This window comes from Euphorbia lathyris, chromosome 2 (genome assembly GCF_963576675.1).
Source record: "Euphorbia lathyris chromosome 2, ddEupLath1.1, whole genome shotgun sequence".
Lineage (NCBI taxonomy): Eukaryota > Viridiplantae > Streptophyta > Magnoliopsida > Malpighiales > Euphorbiaceae > Euphorbia > Euphorbia lathyris.
This window is the reverse complement of record NC_088911.1, coordinates 76445085-76461550: the sequence shown is the minus strand read 5'-3', so window position 1 is coordinate 76461550 and position 16466 is coordinate 76445085. Positions and strand designations below refer to the sequence as shown.

Genomic DNA, 16466 nt, shown 5'->3' with positions numbered 1-16466 from the left:
ATACTTACCTAAAGAATTGGTTAAAGGAATACCAGAAATATCGCTCAACTCTTTGCAAGTACTCTTACTCATATTTTTAAAGCACAACATCCTGGATTTTTGGATATTGAGCTTTTGACCAGAAGCAGCACAGAAACAATTAATAATGTTCATAACCACACCAATTTGCTCCTTGTTCCCTTCCATAAATATCATGACATCATCAGCAAAGAATAAGTGAGTAATAGTGGGACATGATCTATTTATGGACACCGGATGAAAAGTCCCATTATCAACTGCCTCTTGAATTAGGTGAGACAACCTTTTCATAGCGATAACAAAAAGAAAGGGGCTCATAGGATCACCTTGACGGATACCCCGGGAAGGAGAGAACTCCTCCAACATATCACCATTAATCAAAACCTGAAAAGTAGGAGAAGAAATGCAAACCTCAATAAGGCTCCTCCAACTATCCGGGATACCAGCTCTCTTCAGACTATCTAGCAGAAAGCTCCAATTAAGATGATCATAAGCTTTTTCCAGATCCAACTTAAGAGCCACAATACCCCTCTTACCCTTTTTTATCTTCATAGAGTGAACCATCTCCTGGGCTATAACCACATTGTCCATCATTTGTCTACCAGGGACAAAACTGCCTTGGTTCTGACTAACAATATCAGGAAGAATGCATCGGAGTCTATTTGCCACCATTTTGGTAATAGCTTTATACAAAACATTACAAAGACTAATAAGCCTCATTTGTAAGAAAGAAGAGGGACTAGCCACTTTCGGAATCAGAACCAGAAGGGTTTTATTAACAAGCCTTATATCTTCAGGATTCCTAAACACACCTTCAATAAACTTATAGACACCTTCTTTCACAGTCTCCAAATGTTTATGATAAAAGCCAGCAGGGATGCCATCAATCCCAGGAGCTTTAGTGGCTCCCATACTAAAGACCGCCTGATCAATCTCATCTTTTTGAAAAGGTTGGAAAGCTTTCAGAAACAAATCCTCCCTCATCCTGGGGAAAGTGGTACTAGACAGAGCTTTATCCAGATCCACAATCTCATCTTTGAATAAATTTTTTATAAAAGGTAAGGGCCAAATAACGAATATCTTCATCATCATAGACCCAATCACCATTTAGATCTTTAATAGCATCAATTCTATTTCTCTGTCTTCTGATAATAGTAGAAAGATGGAAAAACCTGGTATTGTGATCCTCATCTTTAATCCAAGCTTTTCTAGACTTCTGAAACCAGAGTTACTCTTCCTGCCTAAGCACAGCTTCCAGCTCCTTCTGAAGAGTTCTAAGAAGACCATCCAAATGTTTAATTTAAAATATTAAATTAAATATATTAATTTATTAAAATAAGTTATTTTTAACTTAATTAACTAATTTAATTGGTAGAAAATTAACCATTATCAAACGCATTTTAAAAGAAGTACTGAACATAAAATGTTAAGTGATTACGCGTGGTGAAGCTCAGTGGCGAATCCAGGATTTGAGGGAGGGGGGTAAAATTCTACGTAAAAAAAGTTTAAGACAAAAAATGTAAAATTGTTCAATTTTTTATGATAAAAGATGCAAAATTATTCAATTTTTGGTGATGAAAAATACAAAATCGTTCAATTGTCATGCATTATTTTCATGATTTTTTTTTATAAAAAACGTAAATTATAATGTTTCCGACTCGTAATCATTCATTTCCGGGATTCTCGGGTTGTTACACATCAAATATCCCTAACGTTTTTTGGGTCAGATGCAATTTTACCCCTAATGTTTGTAGCCAAGAGCAATTTTATCCATAACGTTGATAAATTGGATCAATTTCAGACACTATTATAAAATACAGTCATTTTTTTTCTTTATTTTGCACCAATTGCATATCAATTTTGTAATTTTGCACCAATTTTACCCGTAACGTTGATAAATTGGATCAATTTCAGACACTATTATTCATTACCGAGAAAACAGTTTGATGAATTATTTCTCAAATTGACCCAATTTATCAACGTTAGGGGTAATTGCTCTTGACTTCCAACATTAGGAATAAAATTGTACCATTTTAGACGTTAAGGATAAAAATTGCTCCTGACCCACAATATTAGGGGTATTTTGGCACTTTAACCCTTATTTTTGGACTAATTTTTTTTTTTAATGGGATGAAGGGGGGGGGGGGCAAGTGCCCCCTTTGACACCCCCCCTACATCCGCCCCTGGTGAAGCGCTTAGCCTAGTGGTTGAGAGCTTACCTATGATTAGGGAGGTCATGGGTTCGAATCACATCCGGGTCTGGTGGAGATTTTTCTTTTTTCTTTAATGTAAGCGCATTGCGCAAATTTTTTTAAAAAATTTTTTAAATGATTAAGTGGGTTATTAAATAAGTAATTTGTTTGCTTTGTTGTTTTCTCTTGTTTTTCTATTTTTCATGTTGTGTTACCGAGTTCTTAACTCTTCTCTTATTATAAAAAAAAAACAAGGCTTAAAATTTAATTTTGGAAATTTTAGGTAAAATATCATATTTAGACCGTATTTGATAAAATTAAAAATTAAGTGATTAAAAAAATAAACAATTTAAAAAAAATTATAAAAATGAATCTGATTTGATTAATTTTTAATTTCAAAATTTATAAATAGAGTTTGAATTTTTGAAGTTTGCTATTAAAGAATTTATAAATTTTTCTTATTAAACAATGTTTGTCATCTAGTTAATTTGTAAAGTAGACTTTATATAATTTGTAATTGCTCTAAATCACTCTATTTTTTTATTAAATAGTCACGATAACAATTTTGATTTTGATGGAATATTAAAGTTTATAAAACTATCTCCAATTCATTTCATTGTTTTTTGTTATATCAAACCGTATTTTTTTCTCTCTATTTTAATGTTGCTACAATGTTTTTGCTCTAATCAATTTTCTCATTTTTTTTATCTCCCAACAAAAAATTTCTTTCAAATAATAATATTTATATAACAAAATGTAAAACACTACTCCCTCCATTCCATTATATAAGTCATTTTAGGGTATTTCACACAAATTAAGAAATATATTGGTTAACTAAAAAAAGTTATCTCTCATGTCACTATTGGGCAATAAACATTGGAATATTAAAAAAACACATGTACCAATACAAAAAATAATTCTCTCTCATGTCACTATTGGACAATAAGTATTGGAATCATAGAATGACTTATATTTAGGGAAAAAACTAATTTGCTAGAATGACCTATATAATATATAAATAAATATACAAGTGAAAAGCTAATAATAAAATGTTATTTAAAGTTGATCAAATTTTTTGACGCATCATCAAATTTGTGGCAAAAAACTGTATTTATAACGAGAATACGATTTGATGATGGTTGGAGAGGCAACTTGTTAGTAATATTTCGCGAATATGCTAATTTTCAACCTTATCAGATGTGGTTAGGATGCAGGCGTACTAGAGAAATTATTTCTCAATTAAAATGGACAGTTAAGTTTATGGATTTGCGTGCCAAAATTTGAAATCTAAACGAAGCGATTGGCGAGGGACGCAATGATTGAAAAAATCTCTCTTCGGTCTCTAGCACCGTTTATAAAAATTTTGCTAGATAAATTAATTTATTTAAAGCTAATACGAATAAATTAAAAACGGGTAAAATTAAGGAAACAAAAGGTCGAAATTGACACGAGATTTAAAAAATTTGGATATTTATTAATATAAATGTAAGTTTGAGTACACATGTTCAAAGTAAAAAATGAAATTGATTACAATTGAAATATTTTTATACTAAACATATAGAGAAATCAATTGAATTGAGAAAAACAAATCAATATAAGGAATTGAAATGCAATAACAATAAATTGAAATTCAACAATAAACTTGGAGCCACAATAGCTATCTCAGCTAGATGTTGAATTTGGTGTCGGCTTGAGATCCTAGGAGCACCGCGGTCGGTTGGCGGGAGCGAAATTGATCTAGCAAATTTCTTATTTGCAGTAGGCAAATATGGAGCAGATTTGACCTTCGATTTCGGAGGGACCGTATGAGTGCTTACGAATACGGAATCAAGCAAAGTAAAAGGCTAAATTTAACTTCAGGAAGTTAAAAAAAATGTTTAGAAGGAATTGAAGGCTAAAATAAACTTTAAATGGTCTAAAACGGGCTTGGAAAATTACTGGGCAGAGATTGACTTGTAAATAGAGATTTTGAACATGGAATTGGGCAAAATAAAAGGCTAAATTTAACTTCAGGAAGTCAGGAAGAAATGTTTAGAAGGGATCGAAGGTAAAAATGAACTTTAAATAGATAAAATCAGGCTTGGAAAATAACTGGATGGATTATAACAAGAGCTGAAAAAATTAATTGGGAAAATGATTCTAGCTAAGGAATTGAGAACTTTAGGCTTAGAAATACTAAATTAAATGGAAATAAATTGAAAAGAAGCTATTAAAAACTTGAACTGAAGCTAAAACAAGTTAGAAAAAGGAATTAGAACTAATAACTTTAAAGAACAAAGCTATGAACTCAAGAAGAGATCATTGGAAGGGACCTTTAGGAAGGAGTTTTGATGTGTTGAATGCGTAAGTATTAATGAAGGATTGGAGGTCTATTTATAGTATTTTGTGGTGGTATTTGAGGTAATTAATCAACACCCACTACCCTTTATTTTTCTCTCAGATTTTTAACATAAATTGACACCTCATTAACTTCCTTAACTTCCACTAACCACTACTAACTTCTTCCTAACTTTCCTCAACTTTTCCAACTTCCATGCCACATCATCCAATTAATTTGTGGGTAGAGAGAGTTTTGAGGCTAGGCATAGGCGTGAGAAGAGAGTTAGGCTTCGTGGGTTAGCTTTGGTGTCGTTTAGTCTGGGTCGGAGAGGTTGGGTGGATTGAACCGAAACTCCTGGAAAATAGTTACAGAAGTAGGTGTCATCGAGACCTACTAATTTTTTTATTCTTTTATTTAATTTCTTTTTTATTTTATTAAAAATTTTACTCTTAAGATATTATTTACATAAATAAATAAAATTTATTTATTGGCCAACACAACTATTGTCAAATCTCATTCCCAACATCAATTTGATTTTCAATTGGGATGGTTTAAACTGCACAAAGCAAACACATTTCTGTTTGGAAACTTTTAAATCATGTGACTATCTATGTAAACCTGCCTAATAATATGGTTTGTTTTTGTACCTTTTCCAAATTTAAAACATGAATATTATAAATATTGAAAGTATCAAATGTTGTAACTATTTGATAAATATGAAAATAAAAACCGAATTTAAAAATATTATTAGTTGATAGTTTAACTTAAAATTTTAAATTAAATATGTTGACTTTACTCAATTTTGTAAGAGGTGTTACCAAACAAGATAACAACCAATAAGCACTCAATGTGATAATTGTAAGTGCTCAAATATATTATCAAACAGACTCTTGGAGTTTGAATTTTGACACGTAACTTTTTCAATTTTTACATGTGCCTTATTTTTAATTTTATTTCTTTTATACTGTTTGATATCATGTGAAATAGCATCACATGGATGACGTCATTGTCACCCTCCTTGGAAGTAAAGGGCCACGTGACATCTAACAAAACCTAAGCCTAAACGGCAACGACCCCGATCCAACGATAAGCGGCCCAGTAACATCTAAATATGACTCGAGACCAACACATATGGCTTTAGTCCCAATCACAAGAGAAACTTCCGGAATCCTACACGATAAATGATTCCTCATAGGATTCAGAATACTTAAGGGGATAGGAATCCTAAAGAGATGACAACCTTAACCTAATAAGACAATATAAATAGACATGTATGAATACAAGTTTCGATACGTTAACTACTATCTCTAAACTAGTTCTTACTTTTCAATCCGATCCAATCATAAATTGACTTAGGCATCAGAGCATGTTTGCTAGCCTTCGATCTCGTCTGACCTCTGTCCTGTTTTGCAGATCCATTACGACATCGGATTGAACTAGCGATTAAGACACATAATCAAATTCAGGTAACAAGTTATCATTGGTGCAGTGAGCGTGGACAAACAATCTTCCGTGATTGTTTAGAATATATAGTTATGGCTACATCCCAACGAGTTCAATTAGAAGTTCATCAAAATAATAATGATAAGGTACAACAATCGCTCCAACTGGATCTTAAGTACCAACTGCTGGCGGAGGAGGTGTTCCGGAGATTTGGCCAAAATATGATCGCCATGCAAAAAGAGATGGACGAGGCGAAAGCGACCCATGTGTGGGAGATGGTCGTTCTCCAACAACAACTAAAAAAAATCTAGGGAGGATCTCCATAATAAGCCCGTTTAGGCAATAGAATCCAGTCCGGAGTCCAATAGAACTCCAAAGGCACATTCCCAAAGCGTATCACTGATAAGGAGATATTCTCAGTCAAGGAGTCCTCCATGTAGACATGAAAAACCAAAAGAGAAGGATAAGTTTCGAGGCCATAGCAGAAATCGTACCCCATCCAAACCTTGAGGCCGCCGACACAGCCGTCCAGAGGCAAATAAGCCAAAACCAAAGGAGGTCACACATCTTAGCAAGGAGGATGTATTGGAACTCCTAAAAAAAGATGCGATGAAAAGAAACAACATAAGGGATGGATACTTGGGCTTCTTAGATACTTGCACACCTCTATCCAGGCAGCGATAGCCGATGCCTAGGGGTTTCCGAATCCTAACTTTTGGCTAGTATGGAGGGACAGGCGATCCAGTCACACACGTTAAGAATTTTTGAAGAATTATGGAGGCAACCACTACCACAGATGCAGTATTATACCGTCTCTTTCTTACAACCCTTCACTATATGACTATGCTTCATACACAACCTTTCACTACATATTCATGTCCGGTTAAGGTATACAAGTGAAATCAGTTCATTCCTATACAAGCATTTTTCACATACATATTCATACAAGCTTACATACATGCTTCACATGTATATACTCAATAAGTTAAAGAATTCTTCACATGTTATAAGCATGAACTGATTGACCATCTCTTTAATCAACCTTCCCATGTACATAAGCATTCTTACTATCCCTACAAATATTATGTTTAAATAAAAAGGAATCAGATGAGTTCATAATCCCTAATGTTAATAATATTTGCAAATAAAAAGAGCAAGATCTCTACCTATCTCAACATCACCCACAACAACTTCACGAAGTATATTGTCCTAGGTTAAAAAAGATAAATACCCAAGCTTTTCATTAGTGAATCTAACAATGAATACAGTAAAATCATTGTATCTAAGCAAGAAATCTAACCTTCTCAATGATAAGTCTGAAAATTAATAGATCCTTATTACAGTTGCTAAAATCCACATATGCAAGAGTAAATCAGATGAGGAAAAGATAAGGAACAATGAACCTTTAATACATCGAGGAACGAAGTAAATATGGCTTACCATTATCGTGTTTCGATCTCAGTCCCAGTGATTTGCATGTACAAAGCAACCAGAGATCCCCAAAAAGAGGGGTGAGCGAGATGAAGCCTGAGCTGTTGGGGTTTAGTGTCCTATAGACAATTGTTCTAGGATACAAACTTAATGTAAATGAATTGTTCTTTATATCATTTGTTTTAATGAGATATATGTTTTATAACTATATAAAGGCAATCCCTTTTAAGCACTAAATAAAGTCTAATAAAAGGAAATCCGTAAGTTTATTTAAAGTGATTATAAAGTGTTCATACAAGCATGAAGTGAGACAAAACTTTATAGTAAACTGATAAACTTAAAACCACCCCAAGTCAAGTGATATGTTTGGGATTGATATATCACTGTTGAGACTTGTATGTAACAATGTCTTCTGTCCGACAGAAAGCTGATCTCACAAGCTTCATATATACAGATATCTGGACAGTTACATAGATCCGATGAAAAGTTGTTCATTAGGATTGGGGATCCCATTTGAGATAACAGGATGGGTAGATTCATCCTTGTCACCTGTTCATCTCATTGGTATTAATAGGTATAACTAATCCTCAGACTCAAAGGAATATTAATTGGTATTCTGGATTACGGAATGTGACGCTTTGACTCTGGTGTAACACGATCCTTAACAGAGATGACTCTGGGGTGTGAACAGTAGACGTTGGGTATCACAGGAAGTGATTGCGGAATCGTTATATATTGGATTGAGCATTTATCACTCCCGATAAATGGGAGATACATCCATGGATCGCTTGTGGAAGACTCGACTCTAAATCCTTGCAAGGTGATAGCTTAAGAGTTGAAATACAGATTTCACTTAACCTATCTTTTTGAGTTGACTCGGCCTGTACAAGTAAAACGAACGTCTCGCTATATGTGACTTGACATCATCCATAGTCATAAGATTCAGTTCAAGGATGTAGTTGATAAAGGATCGAATTATACTGTAACTAATACGGAAAGGTTAACGACAGAATCAACCTGTCTTCTTATAGCTCTGGGGGAATGATTACGGACTTGCTAATCACATACTCTGTACATCATTCCGTTATGCAAAGATTAAATATAATTCTTTGAAAATTAATTTAATAACGTTGCATACGACTAGAAGCAATAAGAACCTAATGGGTCACACATAGGACTTGGAACCTAAAAGAGAGATAGATGTTAATTAATTAATGGAAGCCCAATTGAGCCCAATAAGGCCCATGGACCAAGGGGGGGTCGAAATTCATGTAGCTAGATACATGAATAATTAATTTGATTTTGTTAAATCCTAATTAGATTAGGATTATGAATTAAATTAATTAAGAGATAAATAAGTTAGGAGTTTTAATTAGATTATAATACTCTTATTATTATCCAATAAGGTTATTATTATTATCCTTAATATATTAGATATATAGTGAGATAATAATTAGGAATTCTATTCCGAATTGAATTCCTATTCAGTAACCTAATTCTATCTAACTAGGGATTAGATACAAGAGATTATAAATACCCCTCCCCCTTGAGATTTTCGAGATCAACTAGCTAATCCCCTATTGAGATTTTCGAAATCCACCCTAGTGCAAGAGAGAGAAAATTCGACACCCCTAGTTCGAGGACGAGATTTCTCTACGTCTTCCTTTGATCAATTGATTTCATCTATTTCTTTTTTTATTGATCTTGTGTTGATTAGTTAGAGGCAATCTACTTTGGTTGCTATTCAACGGTTGATTCTAAATTAATCTTCCCGTGTTTTATTTCGTGTTTGGGAACTCGAAGAAGAGTTGTGGGAACTTCATTAACAATGGTAGATTGATCATCAAAAGGTAATTCTTCTTATCCTTCTTTATATGAAATAACGATTAACGGATCCTAGGGTTAAATAGAAATAGGTTAAAAAAATTTATATTTCCGCTGCTATACCTTAGCCTAATTTCCAACATGAGCTGCAGGCGAAACCTAATTTGGGATTTGGGAGGAGAGAGATGGTTTATATATGAGGTGAAATTTCAGTCAAACGTATTGAACGCCTTAAATTTGGTATCCGTTTTAGTTGGTCGCGTAAGTGAAATCTCATTTGCCGTTTTTTTGTTTTCTGAATACAATGACAGTCATTTATCACAAGTGTCATCTGATGATTAAGTAAATTTTGAATAAAACGTGCATTTTCTTTAGATGACAGAATTGTGTTATCGGAAGGCCACATGTGAATTGAGCTGGTTTACATTTAAGCTTTCAGATGACATAATTTTAATATACTGTCACGAAAAACAATCAGACGACACGAAAATAAATGTCTGTCATGTATCTTATGTCATGTGAAAGGTAAAATGACATAGTGGTAATATAACCTTGTTTTGAATTGGTATTGAGTCTTGGGTTTTGAACTTCTACTTTTATGATGTATGAATCTGTTTGTTAAAACAAGCAACCTTAACAAAGAGCCAGTTGGTGTTTGCACTAAAAAAACCCTCAACTTATTATGTCATGTTCAATGTATTAGCATGCATATTGCGCTTGGATCATATATATTTATTTATTATTATAAACCTTGTGATCTTTCTTTATATAATAAGAGATTATTATCCCTCCCCTTCCATTCCATTCCATGCATATAAAATTATAGTATTCGGTCGGTCATACCGATATTAATCATCAAGCACTCATTTGAGTTAAGTATCAATTAAAAATTCTATGCATAATACACTCACTACAACAAAAACTGCCTCTACAGTTTTTTTCGCTTGTAGGGGCGGTTTTAACCGCCCCTACAAGGTCTAGGGGCGGTTTTACAAACCGCCCCAAATCTGCCTCCAAAGGGGACCGGAGCTACGAATTAGCGATGAAAATCATCATCGACGGGGTAGAATAAAAATTAGCTACGAATTTTTAGAGGCGGTTTAAACCGCCCCTATATCTAATTTTAAAATCTCTCTTTTAAGTGTAGGGGCGGTTAAAACCGCCGCTACATAAACGCCCCTATATAATTTATGCATTATTTAGTATATATATTACTTTTTATATTCCAATTTCCTACCTACAATAATTATTTATTAATTAATCAAATTTAAATGTGCAAATCAATTCAAAAAGAACATGTAATATATAAAAAAAATCAACTTTCGATATATTACTAAATTCAATACATAATTCGATACATGATTCTAAAATAAATAAAAAAACTAAATTTAATGGAGTATGTCATTCCAATATCACTACCTCATATTGCAACACTAATGTCATTTCAAAATCAAAATAAAAACATAACACGAGATTCCCTCTTGTTTCTAAGTTGTCGATGCCCCATCTGTCCTCATTGGAAACCTCGACACTAATGGCGTTGCCTCTGAGTGCTAATGCTGCAACATAACAACATCTAGCAGCCAATATTGTGCTTCCTTTTGAATACTTGAAGCAAAATGCACTTTATGTATTATAGACATCATTCTAACTCCTGCCTAACTCCTGCGGTCTAGGATTGCAAGTCCCGCAAGCACTCATCTTCATGCTCAGTCCTCAAAGCTTTCATCTGAACATCATGTTCATTCCTCAATTGCATGGTTTTCTGCAGAAATTAAGAAGAAGAAAAAAATCATATCATCAGTAACTCAAGCATTTTAATTTCATGTTAACACTGAAGCTATATACACCTCTGTCATTACCTCCCTCATCTTATTTTCAGCTATAAGTTGGGTACGCTTTAGCTCTTCAGTGTGAGCAGCTTTGACACTCATTTCCTTTGTGTCATGCTCCTGCTGGATGCCCAACACCTACAAACAAGAAGCACTAGAATTAACTAGAGATGAGGGTTGAAAATACAAATAGAAGATCAGGTCCTTGATTTGCAAATAAAGTTTTGCAATTACACTCATTAATGGACTCAAACTCAGATTGTCAATAGATTCATCACTCATTAACACTCATAATTACTAACGTAATACCATGTATGGTAAACACAACAAACATGAAATGGATCAATATCCTATCAAGTATATTAACAATGAAATGGATCAAAAGATGACAACTCAGGCAAAGATGGAATTTATTAATATTAATTCTGATTCCACAATAGAAGAAACAAACAATTGATAAAGGAATAAAAACCAAAGATAAACAGACAACTTTTCTGATGTATTTGACCAGCCAATAAAAGTGATATTCTACAATAGAAAATAGAAACATCAACTAAAAAGGACAAAGTTATTCCATTTTAGTTGTTTGTAATTCTTTGTCCTCAAAAACCACAAGGCTTCCATCCTTGTAACATCTTAGACTTTTCTGTAAGTGAGTTTCAACATTTCCATTTAGTTTCTCTTACTTCAGATTAAGCATATCCAGCCTTTTAATGCTTTCTTCTACCCCTAGAGCAAATTGAAGTTTAATAAACCCTTTCTTGAACAGGTATATAACAGTTTGTCTGGGATCCGTCACTGTGTGCATAAATTAATGCACAGACACTAGACTCTAGATTCTTGGAATTAAGAGTAGTAGAAAAAGCTAGAGTTAGAAATCACAAAAAAAATAAAAGGGTGTAACTTAATGATGCCATATATCCACTTTTCAGATTGAACCTAAATTACCCTACAAATTATCAACAAATAAAAATACTTTGCAAATTTGAATCAAATCATTCCAATAGTGCAAGCTTCACAAAGTAAGTGAAGACAGGATTCCATACCTTGGTGACAGAGAACAAAGGTTGCAAATCTGTCAAATGCCTTCTATTCTATTACGTTCTGCATTAGTGAGCACTGAATTACCTGATACAACGTAAACATCAGAACATTACAGAACAGACAACAAAAATTCAATATTAAGAAAAATCCCAGACTCAATGTGGCTTATGAACAAAAAACTCTACACATTTCTTTAAATAAAGAAAAATCACGAGAAAACTGAAAAGTTGGTGGTTTATACTAGAATTAAGGATCGGAAACCACAAGCAATCAATTACTAGAATTTAAAAAGAAAAAACGCATCATTAATCACATGTATGCACTTCAGGAGCAACAAGATCCTTAAAAACATAGTATGCACTTCCAACAAGATCCTTAAAAACATCACCTGTAATCACATGTAGACCATTGAGTTCAAGATCATCGGTATCTTAGAAAATGACAGTAGTATTTCTTTTTCGTGTTAATATATAAATATAGGGAACACCTGAAGTTCACCATTGATTCATCATCATGCACGGATAGAGGGAGAAGACAACTTAGGATGGTAAGAAATAAAGGTGTCAAAATGTTCTGCTATATCTATCAATTAAAATTTTCTGCTATATCCTAATTAACCATAGTTTCAATCAGAAACTGCCTGAAACTTCTTGAACAAATTCATCTATTGATTTTTCATAGCAGATTTGGCTCGTAAAATAACTCAACTATATCATTATCAATGTTTTCCTAATTCTGAAATAAAATTTAATCCTACTTTCAAATTTCAAAGTTAAACAATTATACCTGTCTTGAAAAACACAGAAAGGCCAAAATCAGTAGCCTTCAGAGGAGAATTTTCATCAGTATTCAACATAAGGAAGTTTTCCAGCTTCAAATCTCTGTGCATAACTCCCATTGAATGACAATCACACACAACAGTCACCATCTGCCTACACAGATCAGCCGCTGCCCTTTCTCAATAATCCGATCAAACAACTCTCCTCCTGCACAGAGCTCCATAATCAGATTCACCGATTGCTTATCCTCATAAGCTCCCTTCAGCTCTACAATATTCCTATTACATTTACCCCCAAAAATACAGAGAACACCAAAATCAAAATTGCACTTATCTTATACCCCAAATACATATCAATTTCACTAAATTAATTAGATTACTGACCTGTAGCCGGTGAGATGGTGGATGATCTGAACCTCACGGCGGATATCCTCCAGGTCTTCCTTGTGAACGAGTCTCCGAGTAGCAATCGATTTGCAGGCGAATTGCTGTTTAGTCTCCTTATGAGTAACAAGATAAGTTACACCAAATTGCCCGCGACCTAACTCACGGCCGAAACTGTAGCTGGCCTTGACGTCCTCCATCGGACGACCGAGGACACGGCCTACGCCATTCAAAGAATGTGGTGGAGCATGACGAACTCGAAAAGAAAAATTACCAAATGTAAATACATCAATTTTTGAAGATATTGAAATGAAGAACTCGAAATCAAGCTTACCAGTCAGAAGAAAATAGAAGAGGATTCAAGGGAAGATCAAATCAGTGGACATGCAATTACAACCCTCAAAATCAAGTAGTTGAAGGGGCGATAGAGTTTTTGAAGCGAATGAAAGAGACGATGAATAAAATTAGGGAAATGACCAAAAAGGTTTCCACAGATTTACTTTTGGGGCTATTTTTAGATCCGCCCCAATATTAGAGGATGGGCCTTTTTATGTAAGCCCATTCCGGCGCTTATTAATTTAGCCCCTAAAAAAGGGCTGGTAAAGCCCATTTTTGTTGTAGTGACTTATCATATAATACATATAGAGTTTGATAACCATGAACCCACTTGGTCCTTTGTATATTAGTATTTTTACATGCTAATAAGCACCATTCCTATTCCTTTAGGCAAGGCACAGCCGCCATACATCACAACCACATGTCAAATGTTAATAATTTTACTCAAATGGGTATAAATACTACTTACTTATAGAATTAACTTCATTTTATGACATACAACTGTGCTATCCGAGGATATATATGGAGAAGTTAAGCAACTTGTATCAACGCTTTTGTTATTTGCAACAATTTTAACGTTATGTTCGGATGTCAGATCCCAATTAACAACAGATTTCTACTCAAAATCGTGTCCTAGAGTTGCTCAAATAGTTCGAAAAGAGGTTCAAAATGCTATCAAGTTTGAAACGCGAATGGCTGCCTCTTTACTCCGACTTCATTTCCATGATTGTTTTGTTAATGTAAGTGTTCCTAAATAGTCAATATATTGACGTGTGTTGTAACAATTTTTGGTTTTTGGTTTTTGAAATTTAAATTACAAGGTATCATCAATCAATAAAGAAATTAATTGTTGATTTTTTGATATAGGGGTGTGATGGATCAATATTGCTGGATGGAAATGATGGAGAAAAGTTTGCACTAGCTAATCTAAACTCAACAAGAGGATTTGAAGTGGTGGACTCTATCAAAACTGCTTTGGAAAATCAGTGCAGTGGAGTTGTATCTTGTGCTGACATACTAGCCATTGCTGCTCGGGATTCTGTGCTCTTGGTTTGTTCATCTCTCATCTCATCTCTACTTATTGCAAATTAGGAATATAATTATGATTAGTTAGTTTTATGTACTAGAGTGGAGGACCATCATGGAAAGTAGCGCTTAGAAGGAGAGATGGATTGGTAGCTAACCAGACATTGGCAAATCTCTCACTGCCTTCTCCATTTGAAGGACTTGATGCTATCATTAACAAGTTTTTAGCTATTGGCCTCAACATCACTGATGTTGTTTCCTTATCAGGTATTTCGTTAATGAAACAAGAGATGATAGTTAGTATATGTTTTTGGATTAATGAGGTACGTACGTGCAGGTGGTCATACAATAGGTCAAGCAAAATGTGGCACCTTCAACAATAGATTGTTTGACTTCAATCAGACTGGTGTTGCTGATCCAACTGTAGAATCAGTTCTTCTATCTGATCTGCAAAGTTTCTGTCCATTAAATGGAGATGCAAATAAGATAACAGCCCTTGATAGGAACTCAACCGATCTATTCGACAATCATTATTTCAACAACTTGTTAAATAACAAAGGACTTTTGGGTTCTGATCAGATTCTATATTCCAGTACTGAAGCTGTTTCCACAACCAAAAGTATTGTTGAAAGTTACAGCAGTAATACCAAGCTTTTCTTTGATGACTTTGCAAATTCCATGCTCAAAATGGGAAATATTAGTCCTCTCACGGGCTCTCTTGGAGAGGTTAGAAGGAACTGCAGACTTGTTAATTAAAATCATATAATTGCTAAACTATGTAAAAATAATATTGAAGTTGATCATGAATCACTACTCTTGTTTTTATTATTTATATATATGCATCTTGTGGTGGTGTCTAGTGGACGAATCACTCTCTATATATTCCTTTAAGAATTCAATTTTACAATCCCACCCTCTCTCTCTCATACATATACATTAATTAAATGATCAAGTCATTTCCTTCTTCTTTTTCTTTTAAATTAAACTGCTCTCCAAGGTTACTAAATGATTACATAACTTAACGAACATGAAGTGAGCCCTTAATGACACAATCTTGGACAAAAGCTGTTGCATGTCATTAGCACCCAATTTTCAGATGCACCATTAGCTAACTCTGCTTCAGTAGAGGATCTTGCAACATATATATTTCTACTTTTTCGAGTTCCATGAGATTAGATTTCGACCAAGATAGATGGCATACTCAGTGGTGAATTGGGCTAATTTATTCACTGCAAAGCTAATGTTTGGCTGAGTCAAATTGAGATATGTTTGGCTGAGTCAAATTGAGATATCATAAACAACCAACCATGCGCGGTGATGCCATGTTGAAATTAGGACCGTTCCTGACCTTTTAGAGGTTCGGGGTGAGATGATAATTTGGGCCCTCTATATATACATTCTACTTTTTTTTTTAGTTGTAGGTCAAATGAATTTTTTTATTATTACAAAGGATAAGGTACAAATTTAGTCATATGGTTATTAGGAGAGAGCAATCAGCATTCATGCATAAAATAGTGCAATTTTAAACCTAACGTTTATCAATTGGTACAGTTTCGAGCTTAATTGGCAAAAATGAGGTTTTTTATATGTAATTTCTTGTTCTATCCTCGCTACCTCCACTGTTCTGGTCACTCAATATAGTTTGAAGTTGCACATTTCATGTTAATGAAAAGAACTCATTTTTAATCAACTCGTAAAGGTTATTTAAAATTGCAATATTTTCTACATAAAAACTAAAGTGGTAGTGCAGTAGTAGCGAGTATACTAACTAGAATTATTTATGTACTAAAATAACAAGTATCTATGTCATATAAAATTGAAAGAAGTAAATAAATATA

At 33.9% G+C, this 16466-nt stretch overlaps 1 protein-coding gene and 1 long non-coding RNA gene across 5 annotated transcripts; one reads left to right on the top strand and one right to left on the bottom strand.

Annotated features, from left to right (window-relative positions):
• Positions 1 to 10534: 10534 nt before the first annotated feature.
• LOC136218646 (uncharacterized) lies at positions 10535 to 13745 on the bottom strand. 4 transcript variants are annotated; one of them, XR_010683877.1, is made up of 6 exons: positions 13601 to 13745; positions 13267 to 13522; positions 12891 to 13161; positions 12107 to 12188; positions 11091 to 11198; positions 10535 to 10993 (listed from the first exon to the last, which is right to left on the bottom strand). It is a non-coding gene; the product is annotated as an uncharacterized lncRNA (long non-coding RNA). The 4 variants fall into 4 exon arrangements; XR_010683878.1 differs by having other exon boundaries at positions 13267 to 13486; XR_010683876.1 differs by having other exon boundaries at positions 13267 to 13734.
• A 305-nt stretch (positions 13746 to 14050) lies between these two features.
• On the top strand, positions 14051 to 15384 carry LOC136217142 (peroxidase N-like). The gene is made up of 5 exons (XM_066003726.1): positions 14051 to 14054; positions 14134 to 14342; positions 14470 to 14652; positions 14730 to 14895; positions 14966 to 15384. Exons 1-5 carry the CDS (start codon positions 14051 to 14053, stop codon positions 15382 to 15384), a joined length of 981 nt encoding a protein of 326 aa, XP_065859798.1.
• The last annotated feature ends 1082 nt before the right edge of the window (positions 15385 to 16466 follow it).